The 17,790-nt window shown below is 50.0% G+C and overlaps 1 protein-coding gene across 2 annotated transcripts in view; it reads right to left on the bottom strand.

The window, feature by feature from the left end:
* The window catches only part of RUNX1T1 (RUNX1 partner transcriptional co-repressor 1), a 176,597-nt gene extending 170,427 nt beyond the window's left edge, over positions 1-6,170 (bottom strand). Inside the window, exon 1 of one of the 2 annotated variants that reach the window (XM_085605287.1) lies at positions 5,344-6,170. In XM_085605287.1, the coding sequence (XP_085461413.1) occupies positions 5,344-5,371 (28 nt within the window). In that variant the 5' untranslated portion in view covers positions 5,372-6,170. Of the gene's footprint in view, positions 1-4,956; positions 5,229-5,343 lie in introns of those variants that run through there. The other variant, XM_085605288.1, reaches the window with a different exon arrangement.
* Positions 6,171-17,790: the final 11,620 nt, after the last annotated feature.

The following is a 17,790-nucleotide window of genomic DNA, read 5'->3' as shown; positions in this document are numbered from 1 at the left end:
GTTGTTCATGAGAGAGCTGAACATTAAACAATGCCCGTTGTGTTGAATGAGAAACTGACGACAACATCCAATTAGAGACTAAACGACACAGGGTGTAACATAGAATCCTGGGATCAAATCCCAGCTTCCTCACCACCAAACTATGTGATCCTAAGCGACAACAACAAAAAATCAGTGTATCATTTTCTTTGGATAACTGATTTGAAAGCACCTTGGAGTAACTCACTTTAGGATGAGCGCTATAAAAACAACCCATGTATATGTGGTGTAATAGGCAACAATAATGCTTCACATATAACGACATTGGTCATGTACTGTCTACATGTCAAAGCTATTTCTTGGTTCACTCATGTCAAAGTCGTCAAGGTATTCGAGATTTTTTTAATGCTTCTAAATGCATGTTTAGAAACATTTATTTTCTATACATCGTCTTGAAAATAAACACTAATGCTTAAGAAATATCTTTTTTAAACATTGTGGTACATCTTTATCATATTTTTACATTAATTACAAGAACGCCTGAGAGGGGCCCTGGCGTGTAGGGAGGATGGAAGATGCACGGAGCGACGACTGGGGAACCGCTAAGAGGGCCCCTCACAACATGGCACTCAAACTTTTAACAGTGCTCCCTCGGGTTGTGTGCTATGGTGGCAGAAATATATAGTGTACGCACCCGCAACCAGTGCTACTAATTCACACTGTGCAGTTTCAACACGGATTTTACACTGGACAGCACGTGGGGACTCATAGTTTCAACACGGATTTTACACTGGACAGCACATGGGGACTCATTATTTCAACACGGACTTTGCCGCAAGCAGCATGTGGCGACTCATTATTTCAACACGGATTTTACACTGGGAGCGCGAGTGGCGACTCATTATTTCAACAGGAAGAGGAGCCCACATATGGCGACTCAATATTTCAACACGGATGCTGAACAGGCCCACATGTGGAGACTCAATATTTCAACAGGGATTCTGCACTGGGCTCGCGTGTGGCGAGTAATTATTTCAACATGGATGCTGCACGTGGTGAAATGATACTACGCTGCACGGCGCCATGTACAGAGCCACGAATTTAGACATTAGTGCGGGACCCGTGTCCACGATAGGGGCCCGTTAGGTCAACACAAAGGCAGCGCCAAGGATGCTTGGTTTAAGGGGACATGTTGTAGCAGAACCATCTCCATTTGAAGAGGTCCCCGGGCAGGCGCCCTGTAAACAAACGCACATATACACGCCGGTCGTGGCTTGCAGGTGTGTGGTACATGACGTGCCACCCGCCCGCACGTGTGAGGATGGTTTGAATAACCTAATAATATAACGTGAAACGTTAATAAAAGAGGAGCTGGCCATTCGCCTTGATCACAATCACACTGTGGCAGTGAGCCCGGTCGGACTTGTTGGGATAAACAGAGGTGCGCGTCTTCCTCGTTGTGGTGCCAAAAAACCTCACGGTGAGTCCGAGCGAGGGCTCGGCCACGGCCCAGCGACCATCTATCACGCACCTCGAGAATACCGAATATACTGCCTTTAACGGCGTATGTAGGCGCTATAAAATCACTAAACGGCTGCACCTAGCGCTTTAGAAATCTTTAATAAATTAATACATATATTTATATGGAGTGCCAACACAGCATGACACTCAAAAAATGCAATAACACAATTATAACAGCAATAATGGGGCCAGGGATTATGCAGTAATTACTAAAATACCTAGATGAATAGGTTCTGTAAGCGATTCCCACGTTTCTATTTTCAAGTCCATCTGCAGTTGTATCTTTGCTTTACATGCCACACTCCTCTGTATTCGCTTTTGTCCTGGAAGCTTTCCGTTAAATCTGGAGTGCACTTAAATCTTGCTATCTCTATAACTCCTCGCGTTAGGACTGCGTTCGGTAAATACGTTTTTTTGGGTGGCGTTTCATATAGCGCGAACTCGACCCGAAGGTATTGGAGCGCTTTACCTGCGCACCAGAAACCTTACACAAAGAGTAATGCACGCACGGAGATGCCCGAGGGCTGGGGCTCTTATCTGCGCTGGGGACGCGCATCTCGGCCGCAGGTGTCCCCACCGTGAGAACCCTCCGCGGCGCAGAGGCCACCTTTGTACCCGCGATAAGACGCGGAGATGAGAGCACATGACAGGTTCCCACACGACAAAGAGCGGCTCTCCTCGCTCAGCCACGGAGAGGCCGGTAAAAGACACTCGATTGTCCCCTCTCGAGCACGTGAGCGTGTAACGTTAATGAGTTGTGGCAAGTGGGCTCCGCGGATGGACGGACAATGTGCCTCGTGGTTTGAGTGTGAAAAGCGGACACTGCAGATGACGGCTTCGCAAAGCGGGCCGGTGCGGGAGAGGGCTGCGTCTTCAGAGCCTGACAGGGAGCAAAGCATTTCTGAGGGGGGTTGGGGTGTGTGAGACGTGGGCAACCTTTGTGGGCCACAGTGACCAGCCCTGACCACTGAGCAACCACCAGCTGGGGGCACTGAGTTGTCTTCAGCGGCAGCAGTAGACGACCCGTGGCGGGCCACAGTGAACAGCCCCTGGCCGGCAGACATTTCCAGAAGTAGCCCCCGAGCCCTGAGCAGTGACCCCGCTACACTCGTGCCTTCACCTCTTTCCAGCTGACTTCCTGTCCCCTCTATCGTCAGACTTAATTAACAGCAGCGTTCCTGAGTTTTTTCCTTTGTGCAGTGGTGCAAGAGAGGGGCGATGAAGTGCCAGGCATCCACTAATTCAACATAAACACCAAACCTCCAATTGACCCATTACTCTGCCTCGACCCACACCCCAACCCAGCGCTTTTTGGGTACAACATGAATGATGTTACAATAACCCTCAAAATCCCGGATGACGTCACCAGAGGAAGCCACATTCTAGCGTGCCTGTTGCTGGTGACTGCTGGTGACGCAGCAGGGGGCAAAGGGATGGGTGTTTCTGTTCACTGGATGGCCCCTCGAAGCCAAGTCTGACAGCTAGGACGCCCTGAGCCCGGGAGCCGTACCCCTGGCATCAGTATCACCCTGGGTAGCGCTAACACTGCTACCACCCTGCTGCTAACAGTGCCCCCGCATCTACGCCTGGGTATAAACCTAACATCCCTTCCCTAAAGTAAAGTTCTCAGTGGATCAGGTGTTGGAACATGGCCGGAGTGCACAGGACAGTTACACAGCAATGGTAATCAGCTGCAGCCCTCTCCAGTGTGCCCCGGGCATCATTCACATGGCAGACATTGTGTACCAGGCCGTGTACTCTGCCACACACCTGTGCATAGATGCGCATTGGCTGAAGCTGCTATTAGTATTGAATGGACACAACAATAATCCTGGTGAGGTGCAAAACATGTATCTGTTTCCTCACACAGCGGGCCTTCGTTTCTGTGCTTTTAAACGTACATGTGAGGAAAGCGTAGCCCCAGCCCAGGTCCGACTGTGGAACCAAAGCGAGTGGGGCAAACCATCTCAATCCCCCCCCCCCCCCACCCTCGCTTCATCTGCTCCCTCTATGTCTCTTCCAGTGCATGCGTTTCCCTCTCTCCTTCTCTATCCCTCCCTTCCCCCTCTCTATGCCCCTTGTCTCTCATCCCTCTTTCTCTTCCTTCTTTAGGCCCCGTGTGCCTGCTGCAATTTATGTGGGGACCTGAGGACAGAGAGAGGCCCCGGCTGCATCGGAAGGACTTTCCAAGCCGACCTCTGGCTCCAGCCCACCGGGGAAACGGCCGGTGGAATGGACGGCCAGCCTGCCCAGCCCCGCGGGCTCCACCTGAACTGGCAGGGTGAAATAACTGAGGCTTGGGAGCCCCTCCCCCTTTACACAGTACCTCTCAGTGAGGAAGTTTTATCCGCATTGCCGATCCTTTATTCGCGCTTAAACAAATACAACGACTTGTAATTGTTGCGTTCGCTAGGGAACGACGTAAATCCGGGAATATGTGATGATAAATACGTCTCATATAAATAACCAGGTCTGTCGGTACTAAAGCCTGGGAAGGAGAGGGCTGGGCTGGATTTCCGAAGGAAGCCGGCGGTGCCCATAAGGAAACGCTAAGTGACACTGCCAGGTCACAGCGAAAAACACATGAAGCCGAGAGGCAGCCGCATGTAAAGGTCTCCGGTCTGTGTTATCAGAATCCAGCAGGCCTGCTACACTCGGGATCGGTGACAAAACACAAGGCCAAGGACAAAGGGGAAAAGGAATGCGTTCAACTGCAGCCAGGATAAAAACAAATGAAAAAACAGTGACTGGAAACTTCACGCCTTTATAAAAACAAAGCACACGCACAACATGCAAAATGTTGACAATATGACAAAATATCATAGAGGGAGAAACAATGGAAATAAACTAAGGTTTCAATAACATATCATGAGAAGAAGCCGACAGCTGTCAAGCTCCAGGCAACGGCACTGAAGAAGCCCGTCGTCACACGTCCTTATCCAGGCGGACGAGAAAACGGAGCACTGTCCACATACGCACAGCGCGCCCACTGACACACACTGCACTGCCGGACAGAACCGTCTAAACTGGGATTGTCCCCTAAACGCATTGCACTTTCCTAGCGCGATAACATTTTCTTCCAGGCGCTCTTGCGTCCTCTCACATCAAACACTCGTTACCTGCTCGCGTTTACACAGGAAGAGCCACACTCCTCAGACGGACAGAACCGGCGGCCTTTGCACGGTGCCGGGATGGTCTCTAGCAACAATATTCCTGTTCCTACCTTGAACACATCTTTTTCTCACGTTCCCTCACAAAAAACGCTACCCACACATACACATCGAGCGCACCCAGGAAAACCCGCACGCCACCGCGGAGTCCTACGCACGTTTTTGAGAGCGCTTCTAGATACGTTTTCGTAGCTCCACAACATCGTGTTCGTGGCGCCCATCCTTTCCCTCACAACACCCACTGCTGCTCACACAAACCCAGCGCACCGGAAAGAACCGCACTCACCGCTGGACAGACCCACTCTCGTATATTCCAGCGAGTGCTTCTAGCACCAGTTGCACTTTCATGGTGTCTATAACATCTTCTGCGGCCCCCTCGTCCGAGGGACACCCCTCGCCACAGATAGGCCGGGCCTTGTACACAAATGCAGGGAGAGGTGCGAGGGTGTGTACTGTGCTCTCTGTCAGCTCGTGCAGCACAGCGGCCCCGCGAGTGCCCGGAAATCTAAACACACGGGAGTGTAAACAAGACCTCTGCAGTTAAACAAGTGCCCCCTTCACCAGCGGTGTCTGTGTTACTGCACAGTGGTGCCCGCGCCTCCAAGCCTCGTCCATGCTCGGGCCAAGCACAAGCCACACAGCCCTCTCGGGCAGAGGGAGCCGTCTTACTTACACTGATGCGGGCTGGAAATTCCCACCATTCGCCACGGGCTCGGAGCTTCAAGTACAGAAAAAAGTTCCTTTCCTTGGCGTGGGGGGCTGAGCCCCGGCTGCAGCGAGGGGAGAAACCAGAGATGCGGAGTCCTCTCCGGATATCCAGTGAGAGAGGTCCGTAGACCGGTGAGCCCTTGGAGGGTCTTCAGCAGGCGGTGGAAGGCGGGTCCTTTGTGGCGGATGGATGGATGGGTGGGTGGCCGCCTCCTGGCAGCGCCGCGGGCAGGCGGTGGATCCTTGCACTGGTGGTGCCAGGTGGGGACGAGGAGGGTGGCCTGGCAGCGCTGCCGACGATGCAGGCAGACTGCTCAGCGGTGCAGGCACGGTGCTCAGGTAGGCAGGGTTCTAGGCAGCGCCCCCGTCCAGGGTCTCCCCGGGTGCTGGCATAGAAGGGATCTCCAGTCAGAGGCAAGGTCCGTGGCGGTGCGGCCCGGGTGCAGGCAGTGCGGGGCTGCGGGTGATCTCAGTGGCCGTCCGTGCCTCCTCGGTGCTCAGTGTGCCTCAGCCGCCTCTCGCTGTCTGCTCCCTGCGCCGCTGTGGAGTGTCAGAGCGCACTGAGCTGCTGCTAGCTGCTGGCCGCCTCGGCGCCGCTCCCAGGTGCGGGGTGGGAGGGCCCACCACAGCTAGCGGGGGGAGGCACAGGGAGACATCTGTGTCTGCGCCGCGGGTCACGGTGGGTCAAGTATATGTTAACAACAGGCAGCCCCCTGAGTCCCACGCGGGTCCTCTGTGCACACGGTGTGTGAGAGCGCTGGGTGGACGTGTGCGCCTGTCCCAGGCTGTCTGGGCGTGCGTGTGAGTGTCAGAGAGTGAGAGAGAAAGAACAGAGCCAGTAACCCGAGAGAGAGACTTTCCGTGGCCATCTGGAGGGACCGCCTGCTGGCCTCGGTCCCGTCACTGTCTGCAGAGACAGGCTACCAGCCAACATTCTAAGCAGAGGCAGTCTGCAGAGCCTTAGCTGCAGAGACAGGCTACGAGCCAACATTGTATGCAGAGACAGATCGCAGAGCTCTAGCTGCAGAGACAGACTGCAGAGTCTTAGCTGCAGAGACAGGCTACCAGCCAACATTCTATGTAGAGACAGACTGCAGAGACAGGCTACAAGCCAAAGACGGACTGCAGAGCTCTAGCTGCAGAGACAGATTGCAGAGTCTTAGCTGCAGAGACAGGCTACCAGCCAACATTCTAAGTAGAGACAGACTGAAGAGCCTTAACTGCAGAGACAGGCTACGAGCCAACATTCTATGAAGAGACAGATCGCAGAGCCTTAACCGCAGAGACAGGCTACGAGCCAACATTCTATGCAGAGCTCTAGCTGCAGAGACAGACTGCAGAGCCTTAGCTGAAGAGACAGGCTACCATCCAACATTCTATGCAGAGACAGACTCCAGAGCTCTAGCTGCAGAGACAGACTGCATGCAGAGCCTTAGCTGCAGAGACAGGCTACCAGCCAACATTCTATGCAGAGACAGACTGCAGAGCCTTTGCTGCAGAGACAGGCTACGAGCCAACATTCTATGCAGAGACAGACCGCAGAGCTCTAGCTACAGAGACAGACTGCAGAGCCTTAGCTGTAGAGACTATGAGCCAACATTCTATGCAGAGACAGACCGCAGAGTTCTAGCTGCAGAGACAGACTGCAGAGCCTTAGCTGCTGAGACAGGCTACGAGCCGACATTCGACGAAGAGACAGGCCGCAGAGCTCTAGCTGCAGAGACAGACCACAGAGCTCTAGGTGCAGAGACAGGCTACCAGCCAACATTCTAAGCAGAGATAGACTGCAGAGCTCTAGCTGCAGAGACTGACTGCAGTGCTCTAGCTGCAGAGACTGGCCACCAGCCAACATTATATGAAGAGACAGACGGCAGTGCTCTAGCTGCAGAGACAGACTGCAGAGCTCTAACTGCAGAGACAAGTAGATTGTACTGGGTATAGAGACAGGTCTCTGATCGTTCCCCTATGAAGAGGAAGATTAAAGAGACTGCCTGCAGAGCATTGGGTGCAAAGTTAGACTGTAAAGACAGCCTGCAAACACAGGGTACTCACTCTGGCTGTAGAGACAGACTGATCGGAACCGCCACCATGCAGAAATAGGTTACAGAGACAGACTGCACAACGCTAGATGCTGAGGCAGGTCCCAGCAGAGTCTGCAGAGGAAGCCTGCCTGGGCCTTCCTTCACTCTCTCTTCAAAGACAGACAGCCTGCCCCTAAAGCTCCTGCATTGCCGTGCGCCTCAGCAGTCTGTTTCTAATGCCTGCCCTAACTGATAGTTGTCTGCAGGCTGTCTCTGCTGAGAGACACCTGGCTCTACAGATCTCAGAAAACTAGATTTACAGAAATGACTGAAGACTGACTTTAGGGACACCCAGTTGTTAAAAAAGGGAAATCGAGTGGTTGTAGCCGAAGGTATTTTCAAAATGTGATCCAGGCAGATAGGAGTCAAGTCCCCCCTGGTGGTGTTTCCTTACCTTGGTTGGGTTAGGTCTGCAGCGATGAAGCAAGCCAGGATAAGCCATGGCTGGGGTCACCTTTCCAGATCTGTCAAAGGTACCTACTTTAGGCTTCTTCTAGGGCTAACCAACCACTCCACCCACGCTTGGATCCTGGCACTCTTGCTGTGATGTATGTGGAGACAGACTGCCTGGTGCAAAGAGAGGCTACCGAACAACAACCTCAGCGGCAGGCTATAGGGAGAGATGACACAAAATAGGGGAGGGAGAGAGAAGCAGAGATTCCTTCGGCTTCCACAGCTAATATGTTCCCTATCAAAGGGAATGAATCACGTTTTTCCAGAGTCTCTATATGATTGTCACGGAGACCCTCAATCACACTAAAACAGGGCGTGGGATATGTCGATTCTCCACTCTTGTGGTTAGGTGAGCAGCATCATCATTGGGTCTTATCACCTGAGTGTTCAGTTTTCCAGGTGATCTACTATCCTCCACCAGGAGGGAGACTGTCCTGTTTGTGACAGTTGTGACTGAATAGTGAAAAAGATTAAAATGATCTACTTTCCTGCGTGTGAAATTTTATTATACAGATAAGTGATGACATTAAAAAACTAAATACAGGTGTTTTTTTGTGTGTTAATGATCCACAGCACCTGCTGGTAGGTCGTGGTAGAGCAACATGTTTCAGCCCCAGGTCGCACTGGTGGGTCATGGGGCCTTCATTAGAACCAGTGAACCGGACATCACGCCGCCATCCTTTTGAAGCAATTGTACTCCACATATCCTACACATCATATTTCTTTATTATAAAGCACATCATAAAGAATGTGTGAGAAGATCACTCGCATGTTGAGCCCTGAAGAAGTACCAAGTGGACGAAATGCGTTGGCTACCATTCGCATGCTGTGATTTTATGAAAAACGGATTAATAAAGAATGTTTGGAAGAAGGAACGAAGCCTACATTTGTTCATTGAAATGACACTGTCTCATCATTTCTATATGTGTACTATGGATTAAAAAATTCCGCTACATATATAATTGATCTGCAAGTTAAGTGCTGAACCACCTTTGTGGCTTTCTGTTTTAGGGATTTTTTCTTTTATAGAGGTGTGGAAGGGTCGCATCTCTGGTTCGTTGCAGCGCTATAAAGTCTCTTTTTTTACTTTCACTACTCTCTGCTGACGAGTGCAGGACCTGTGTGCCTTGACCCTTCTCCTTGTTTGACAGAGCCAGTGAAGGAGCGATCTTTATGCTGATCACTCTGTGAACATACGGGCAGGTAGATTCACTTACCCCCCTTCGTCAGTGAGCACAGTTGCTCAATTACTGATGCCGCGTTATAGGCGCAGACTTTGCCTACAACTTTGTAAAGAGATGGTTAGCCGTCCTTCGTGGAGTAGAGAGGAAAAAACAACTCTTAATTGAAGGTCGTCTGAGCAGGTGCTGCTGCACTCGTCCTCGCCCCGGAAGTCCAAAAGTAGAGACTGACTGCCAGAAGGTCACTCTCTGAAGAGACAGACTGCTAAGACAGGCTACTGAACAGTAACCATGCAGGCAGGTTGTAGGGACAGGCTGCCAGGTGCTCCCTCTGTGCAGCGACAGATGGCACAGAACAGTGGTCACAGAGCAGGCTGTAGGGACAGACTGTCAGATGGTCACTCTCTGCAGAGACAGACTACTGAGCTTGGGCTGTAGAGGAAACTGCTGAAGTCGGCTGCAGAAGAGAGGCCACTGGGAAAAGCCGGAGTGACGGACTGTAGAGTACAGACCAGAGAGAGAGACTGAAGAGAACAGACCAGGGAGACAGACTGTAAAGTACAGACCAGAGAACAGACAGATTGAAGAGAACAAACCACATAGACTGAAGGAAGAGACCACAGAGACAGACTGAAGAGAACAGACCAGAGAGACAAACTGAAGAGAATAGACCACAGAGACGGGTTTCACAGAACTGGCTGTAGAAATAGGCCACAAAAAATTCCTGAGAGACAAGCTGAAGAAAAAGACTGCAGAGTGCAGGCAGCAGAGTTAGGCTTCAGAAGATGGGTTGCAGAGACAGGCGGCACAGTCAGAGACAAACTGCAGAGGACAAATTAGAGACAGATGTAAAAGATGGATCACAGTTTCAAACAAAAGAGACTGGCTGCAGAGGACAGAGCTGGGAGACACGTCGCACAGGACATGCTGAAGAGATTTTCGGAGTGAGGCAGGCGGTCTTCTTTCTGTGTTTATGGGCAACCGCAGTTTTTGTCCAACAATCTGCATATGGAAACTAGGTATACCCAGGCAAAAGGGTTCTGTTTTTTGTATTATTTCTTGTAAATAATGTATATCGTCACAAAACAGAATTCTGCGGGCTTGCAGTCAATGCGCCGTACTGCGGTACACGGCTCACTGCACACGTGCGAAAGATAACTATATGGTTAGGTTTTTCTTTTATCATAACGATTTATGTTTTATAAAGAAGGATTCGGATATAAAAGCGCGTCAAATTATTCAACAAATCTAATGTGTGCCTGACCCACAAATCACCTCGTTATGGCAATGTAACATCGTATTCTCTGCTGCACACTCCACCCTACCTATGTTACAGCCCGCCCTCCATGGAATTTCCCCTCCCCCATCCACCCAGTTTATTCTCACAGGGAGTCCCAGCAGAGGTCGCAGATGGCTGGGGCGCCTCCGCCTGCAGCGTCACTGCTTCCCCGTGGGACGCCGTGGCGAGCCCTGGGTCTGTCGCACCCGGGCCAACCACGCCGTTGCGAGTCCGGACTCTCGTCCACCCCACGCTGTGGTGAGCCTTGCCCTCCTCCCCCTCCCCCCCGCCCTCAGAGGGCTTAAACAGAAATCAGGTGGGCACCGTGGGCAGCGTCCACTCGGCACATCGCCCTAGCCTAGAGGCTTGTTCGGAGCCCTGTAACCCTGAGTGTTCAAACACTGTTCTGTATTCTCTGTTGCTTTTAAGAGACTGCCTCAAATGTTGTAGCGCTTAGAATACAGTCGTGTCCCAGCTGGCGTTTTTCAAGGCTGCAAACGGAAACAGCTCCTTTCAAGTGTAATTGAAAGTTTAATTTTAAATGACCGTAAACCCAATAACATCACTGCGATAATTTCAATAGTAAGTCTGCAATGAGCAGCGCGGTGAAATCCACAGCTTTGTCGCCGCCACAGGTGAAGCGGCACTCGGGTGACACCGGGAGCAACGCGCCCCCACCAGCCTCCTGCAGCCTCCGTGCTGAACACCGTCTCCCCTCCTGCAGTTCGGCACAGAGGGGCCTGCTCCAGCCGAGTGCCGCAGGAGAATATTTTATTTTTCCTGAAGTGCAACCTCTTGCCTTGAGTGGTGCAGTGTAAACACGACTCCCCCGAGAGCCCCACACACGCCGACAAGAGCCGCTCTGCGGGCCGCCAGCCGTGACTAGATACCTCGACCCCCTAGGTTGATGGGCGCCTTTCGTAAGCACCATGTGCCGCAGGGGGGCTCAGTGTCGCTCAAGCCGCCCCCGCCTGTTGCAGTTAGCGCTCTAGCGTTAGACGCTAGAGCGCAAGAGGATACTACGCAATGCGTACACCGCCCTCCCCTCGCCAGGGACCTGACTTTCATCCGGAGTCGGGGCTTGCTAATGTTTTCAATTCTAAGACAAGGAGCGTTTTTGTATGTGTAGCATTTCACTTGATTACCAGTGTGTGCATACATACATTGATATATCGTATGCTCACAAAAAAGAGGCAAGTGTTGAGCTTGGTTTGATTGTGCAGTAAATGGATGCTTTGAAAGGGAAAGTATATTCGTTTTGCTCACTGTTAATTCTAATGGGAAACCTAAAACTGAAATAGTCAAAAGCCAAACTAAATCTGAGAGAATCTTGTGTGAGCCTTGCCGAGACGTCTGTCCGAAAAGGGCAGGCGGAGGCATGCTGGCCCTGCAGCCTAGATACGGGTATTTACCTCAGAATCGGGGCACGAAACAGTCTCGCTCCTCATATTGAGAGTTACGCATTTACAAAAGTACATACTCATCACCAGATTAAACCCATTACCAGATATGGCGCCAAACGTTACCATACCCGATCTGCCACTGTCATTACAAAAATGAAAGGCAGGAGTCATGAACTGCCAGAAACTCTACTTCTGTGCATTTTTAGGAAACTATATAAAGAAAGAAGCGATATGAAGAAATACATAAACTACAGATTCTATTCCAAGGCACATTGCAATTGGGATGTTGTGGCAAGGCGGACCCATAAGGCGGCATATTATCCAACAAAAGAGAAACTCAGCAGAACATTCTGGAGGGAGAAATGAAACCCTAAATGTGGCTTATGTGATATTTCACGTTTTAATGCAAAATGGATACCAGTGCTTTAGAAAATACATTTTATGGGCGCACATGATACCTTTAAAGTGTTTTGGGGTCCAGCCGATGTTAACAAAACTCTAAAGAAATACTACAATACTTTTCAAAATAGTCTTCTCCAGCAACTAATGAATTTGTCTCGGATGAGACCACAGGGTTTCCATCTTGATAATATTACTCTCGCTCCTGGTCGGAGTAGGATAACAAAAATTGCCCCGGTCACCCCGAAACATGCGCCCCACATCCACGGCTCACAGCATTTCACAAAACATTACATTCCCATGTACCAAACAGCCATCTGCAGAAAGAAGGGAGCTGCATAAACGCACAGACGCAACAGGGTTAGGCCCTATAGAAAAACCAATACACTGTGCTTCTAACAAACTCCCCTCAGGGGCAGTGCTTTAAATGAAAAAATTGACTAATTAGACTGGGGTGGGCAGTGTGGGGCGTGTCTGGGGGCGTGGCTGTGAGCAAGAAATTTTAAAATAGCCACATATGTAAGCTTTAATGCTTTTCATGTAAAGCGCTTAAATGCCCATGGGCCAAATTCGCGCAATATCAAACTGCCTCCTTACATAGGAGACACGGCAAGCATCAGCTTTAATGCCATAGGCGCAGGGCGTAATTTTTGGCAGTTTGATATTGCGCGAATTTGCCTTTTTCATTTAAGCACTTTACATGACAATCAGAACATTTGCATTAAAACGTACTTTTTTTTAAGCGCCACTGGTTAAGGGAGTTGTCCAACTTTACAGGATGATGAGCGGACGTCTGGATTTGAACCTGGTTCTCCAGGTCCACTCAGGGGCGTAACACAGGCCCCGCATCCCCCACAGTGCGGGGGGGGGCAAGCTCCAGGGGGCCCCCTCAGCACTGCTAGAGTCCGGAGGGGGCCCCTCCACGTACCTTGCAGGGGGCCCCTCTCAATTATCGTTACGCCACTGGGTCCACTGTTGGCAGCTCTGACCACATCATCATTCTTCTTGCGATGCCAAATAGAGCCTAACACTGCAGGAGCACCCCAGCACAGGAATACACTGGCTGTTGCCTGCCAGAGCGGCACATAAACACGCTCCATCTGAAAGGATCATTTTCAGTAGTTTTTGTATTGCACATACCCGTACTTCAGGGCATGAGCCCTGCTGCTTCTCGGAGCACAGGTACTCTCCTTGCCCGAAAATAAGTTCCGGTACTCAAGGGGAGAAAACTGAGAAGTGACGGTACTCAGTACCGGTGAGTACCCGCCCATTTAAAGCATTGCTCTGGGGGAGACAAAAGTACTCAATAGAGTGAGCTGCAAACTAAAACACAAAATCACAGTTTGAAATAAGGGACTTAAACCAACATGCAGAAATGATCCCTATTGGCACATTGGGACCATGTCCATATTATGGAATTTAGTGCAGTGTGACCTATAAAAGTACAATATCAAATGAGTACTTCAAGGCAAAATAAAGCCACAAAATTACCAAACAACGTTTCTAGCACATGCAAAAAGGAGCTTGTTAGACTTGGCATCTTTGGCGTGGTTTCCCCAGACTTTTTGCCTCTACCTCCTGTATTTTTGATGCTGTGCTGGATTTAGTTTTTGCTGGCTTAGATGCTATGGACACTTTGCCACTGCTGATCATTGTCAAAGCACAAGTGCTCCCTGCACAAATTGTTATTGTAATTGGATATCTCTGATTGACATATTTTATTTTCTAGTAAGCCCCTAATAAAGTGCACTGAGAGTGCCAGGGCCTGTAAATCAAATGCTACTAGTGGGCTTGCAGCACTGAATGTGGCACCAACATGAGTAAATGTATCTCAGACCTGCCACTGCAGTGTCTGCGCGCAGTTTTGAACTGCCATGTCGCCACTTGCCAGGCCCTAACCTTCTCTTTTCATACATCTAAGACACCCCTCAGGTAGACCCAAGGTACCCCGATGGGCAGGGGGCATTGTATGTAAAAGGTAGAACATGTACTGTTGTCTGCAACATGTCCTGATAGTGAAATACTTCCAATTTTGTTTTTCACTATTGAAAGGCTATCTGTCCCATAGGATAGCATGGGAGGACTTTGTAACATTTTATAAGTATAACTTTCCATTGGGACAAGATTCAGGAATAAAGTTTAGGCTCCCTTAGTAAATATGGTTTTTAAATTGTGTGTTTGAAAATTCCACTTTTAGAAATTAGGCATTTTCTTGTTTAACCATTCTGTGTGCCTCTACCTGTTTGTGGATTGACTGTCTGGTTTTGGAGTGACAGGGGCTGGGAATGTGCATTCACTGTAGACAGCCACTGGAGGGTTGAGATGTGCCTGGCCCTTCCTGGATGACTCAGAGCTGAACTGAATAGATCTTGGCTGCATTTAGAGTATTGGGAGCAGTTTTCATGGCACCTGAATAGTGCCTGTCTACCTTGCACAATGTTGTCACCACCCCCTGTGGTCATACTGCACCAGTGATGACAGAACCAGTTTGGACTGAGCTCAGAGACCCTGGCACAAAGAAGAACAAATATAAAATGGGGTATAAGTAGTGGACCTTAAATCCCAGAACTTTAGCTCACTTCTGGTCTCATGAGGAACCTTTGCCAAGGGGAAGAGCTGGAGAGCTGTGAGGAGGAGTACTGTCCTATTGCTGTGTGCTGTGTGGGGTTGGCCTGCAGTTGCTGCTTCTGCTAAGGAAAGGACAAAGACTGGAACTTTGCTGAGAAACCTGCTTGAAGAAGAATCTCCAAGGGCTTGTGTGTGCTGGCCTCCTGTTCTGAAGTCTCAGGGACAAAAATACTTTGCCTCCAGCTCCCCTGAACTGTACTGCTGAGAGTTCTTACCTACCAGGAGGTGCCTCTTCCAGTTTTGGGCTTCTGGATGTTGTTCCTGCTGTTGGGAGCTGGGAGAAACCTAACCTAAAAGAAGCAAGAAAACAATCCAGACACTGTCAGAGACTTCACGACCTGCACTGAGGCCAGGGGCACTGCCCGCGAAGTGCACGATCCACCGCCCTGCCTGCACAGTAGCTCCAACGCCCTTCAATGCCCGCAGACGCCAGTGCCTGCATCCCATTATCGTGGAGCCGATAACCGCGGAGGGTGACTCCACAAACTCGCCGGCTTCACATCGCCTACCTGGAAAAGACACCTCACTGACGACACAACTGACTTCCCCTGTCCTGGACACGACATGTCACCTCCTTGTGGACACAATGCCTCGCTCGTGGCAGCCAGGGTGCCGGCCCGCACTCAGCACCGATGCCTCACCTCCACGATGCCGTGCATCGTTATAGACTTTGTTTTCCAAGGTACTGTTTGCTTGAGGGTCAGTGTAACTCCATGCCTGTCGCCGCGCACCTCGTGGTCAGTGCCTCACTTTGGATTTTTTGCTGACACTGCCTCATAATAACCCTAGTTGGAGCTATTTGTTTTCTGCAAGTGCTATCTTTGAGATAATAGTTTTAAAGTCATATTCTAAAACATGTATGTTGGACTTTTGATGTTTTGGTCTTGTTTGGTTTAGATAAAGATCCTTTATTTTTTGAAACTGGTGTGGTGTCCATTTGTGGTGTTTTCACTATTTTACTGTGTGTTTTGAGTAAAAATACGTTACACATTGCCTTTGAGATAGGTCTATCTGCTCATGCCAAGCAACCAAGGGGGTGAGCAGGGATTATCTAAAGTGTGTATCCCCCTTACCCTGACTAGGAACATGGGTCCCTACTTGAACAAAGGTACCTACCTCAGCCAACTAGAGACCTCCAGTTCTAACAGAGCTCACTGTCTTTATTCAGGACCAGGCCATAAAACAGAGCTGGGACTGGAATGGCACAAAGGACTCAATTGGGCTGCAACTCCCCCACCCCCCCCCTCAAAAAAACAGGAAAACTCTCCTTACAAATGGTTGCTATCTGTTCCTTGCTCCTTGATAGTATGTGGTTGGCTAGAGAGACTGTAGAACTCTGGGTGCCTTAGTGGTGAGGGCTATCAGGCTTCAAGTCCTCAGTGAAGCTTTAGGGCACAGGCCTGCTGCACTGCCATGCATAGTTTAGGCTTTTTCAGCTCTTGTCAGACGGGGTGGGTGTGGCTAGATGAGCCTGGGAACCGACTGGATTAGGCCCAAGAAGAGTATGTGGCCTGGGTTGCTGCTATTTGTTGACTAGACCTCTGGAGCGCAGCAGAGGAGGTGGAAGGACATCTGGAGAATGTGCTCTCATGGTAGGATCCTCCTAGGTCTATGAGATTAACACCCCTCTACCTTCCTGGGCAGGGACTAAGACGTTTGATGGAACCTATGGAGCTGATACAGTAGTCTAAAGTGGTAGCCTGTCGAAGCAAGTCTCTTGTCGACTTGGGAACTGGGCTGTGCAGCCCTTTGCTCTTTCATTCTGCTCCAACTACTAAATAAAATCCTGCTGGTGATCCACTGAGTCCTAAATGAAAGTGTCTGAGACATGTTGCTGCTACCATCCCCCTTAACTGCCTGTAACCAGGATGTAGTCATCAAGGAGGCAGGAAATAAATATTGTTATTATTACCTGCTCCCTCCCTCTTCACTCCAGAGCTTTAGAAGGGGCTCAGTGGACGAGAAAGGGGGTGCAGCCACCATAATTCTGGAGGGAACCTGCCCAAACTCCTGTTTCTGCTCTCACAGGCCCAGGCAGGGGACATGTAAATAGAGAGGCAAGTCACAAAGGTTGAATTGCCCTGCATGAGGGGATGGGGAAGAGAATTGCAAAATCAGCCCTAACTTTCTGAAGCTGCACTGTTACTCCTCCTACCAGTCCCCAGCAGAAGGCATGCATCTCAGCAGCCTGTGATGAATGGACACCCAGGCACACAGACACTGGGTGTCACTGTTGATTTGGCCCATCACAGCGTGCTTTCTTCCAGTACCTCTCAACTGTAGGAGTGTGACCTTACACCTACTCACCTCACATCAGTCCTTCTTTGCTTGTCTTGCTGGCAGCTAGGGTTCTGAACATCCTGCATGTAAAAATAAGTTAATTGTTTTATACAGCACTTCTTCATGCACTGTAAATAGCAGATTCTCACTATTACCCAAATTGCTAAATTTACCAACATTCTAGTGGATGAAAGGCTGAGTCAGAGGTACAAGGATTCAAACTAGTAGTTTGTTCAAGTGAAGAACGTTAAACTCACTTAGCTATTCCTCGGGCATGCTGACAGATAATTTCATAGATGATAAGAGTGCAGCCTGACAGCGTCCAAAGTATAATTCCTTTCAACGTGGGTCATCACACTTGAGCCAATGCTTAGATGGAAGGTCTCCAAAACGAAGGTAGCCAAAAAAGTGTACCTAAGACTTGTTGACAGTAGGCATGGCCTATGCAATTATGGGTGTGGCATAAACGTAAGCTGTGTACATGATAAGGTGTGACACTAGACTAGTAAATACGTTCCCTTGTGTGTGCTTCTATGCACATCATCCCACCCACTCCTAATTCCCGAGTCTTGCAATCGGCCCTCTCCCACCTCCAGACATGCTTCTTCAGGGAGCAGAGATGGGCACACTATGCAGCCCCACAGAGCCACTCCTCTGGTGGCATCCTCATTCTGTGTCCAGACTCCATTTCCATGTGAGCTCAATGCT

This window comes from Triturus cristatus, chromosome 5_1 (genome assembly GCF_964204655.1).
Source record: "Triturus cristatus chromosome 5_1, aTriCri1.1, whole genome shotgun sequence".
NCBI lineage: Eukaryota > Metazoa > Chordata > Amphibia > Caudata > Salamandridae > Triturus > Triturus cristatus.
The sequence above is the reverse complement of the archived record's forward strand: the minus strand, read 5'-3'. Positions and strand labels throughout refer to the sequence as shown.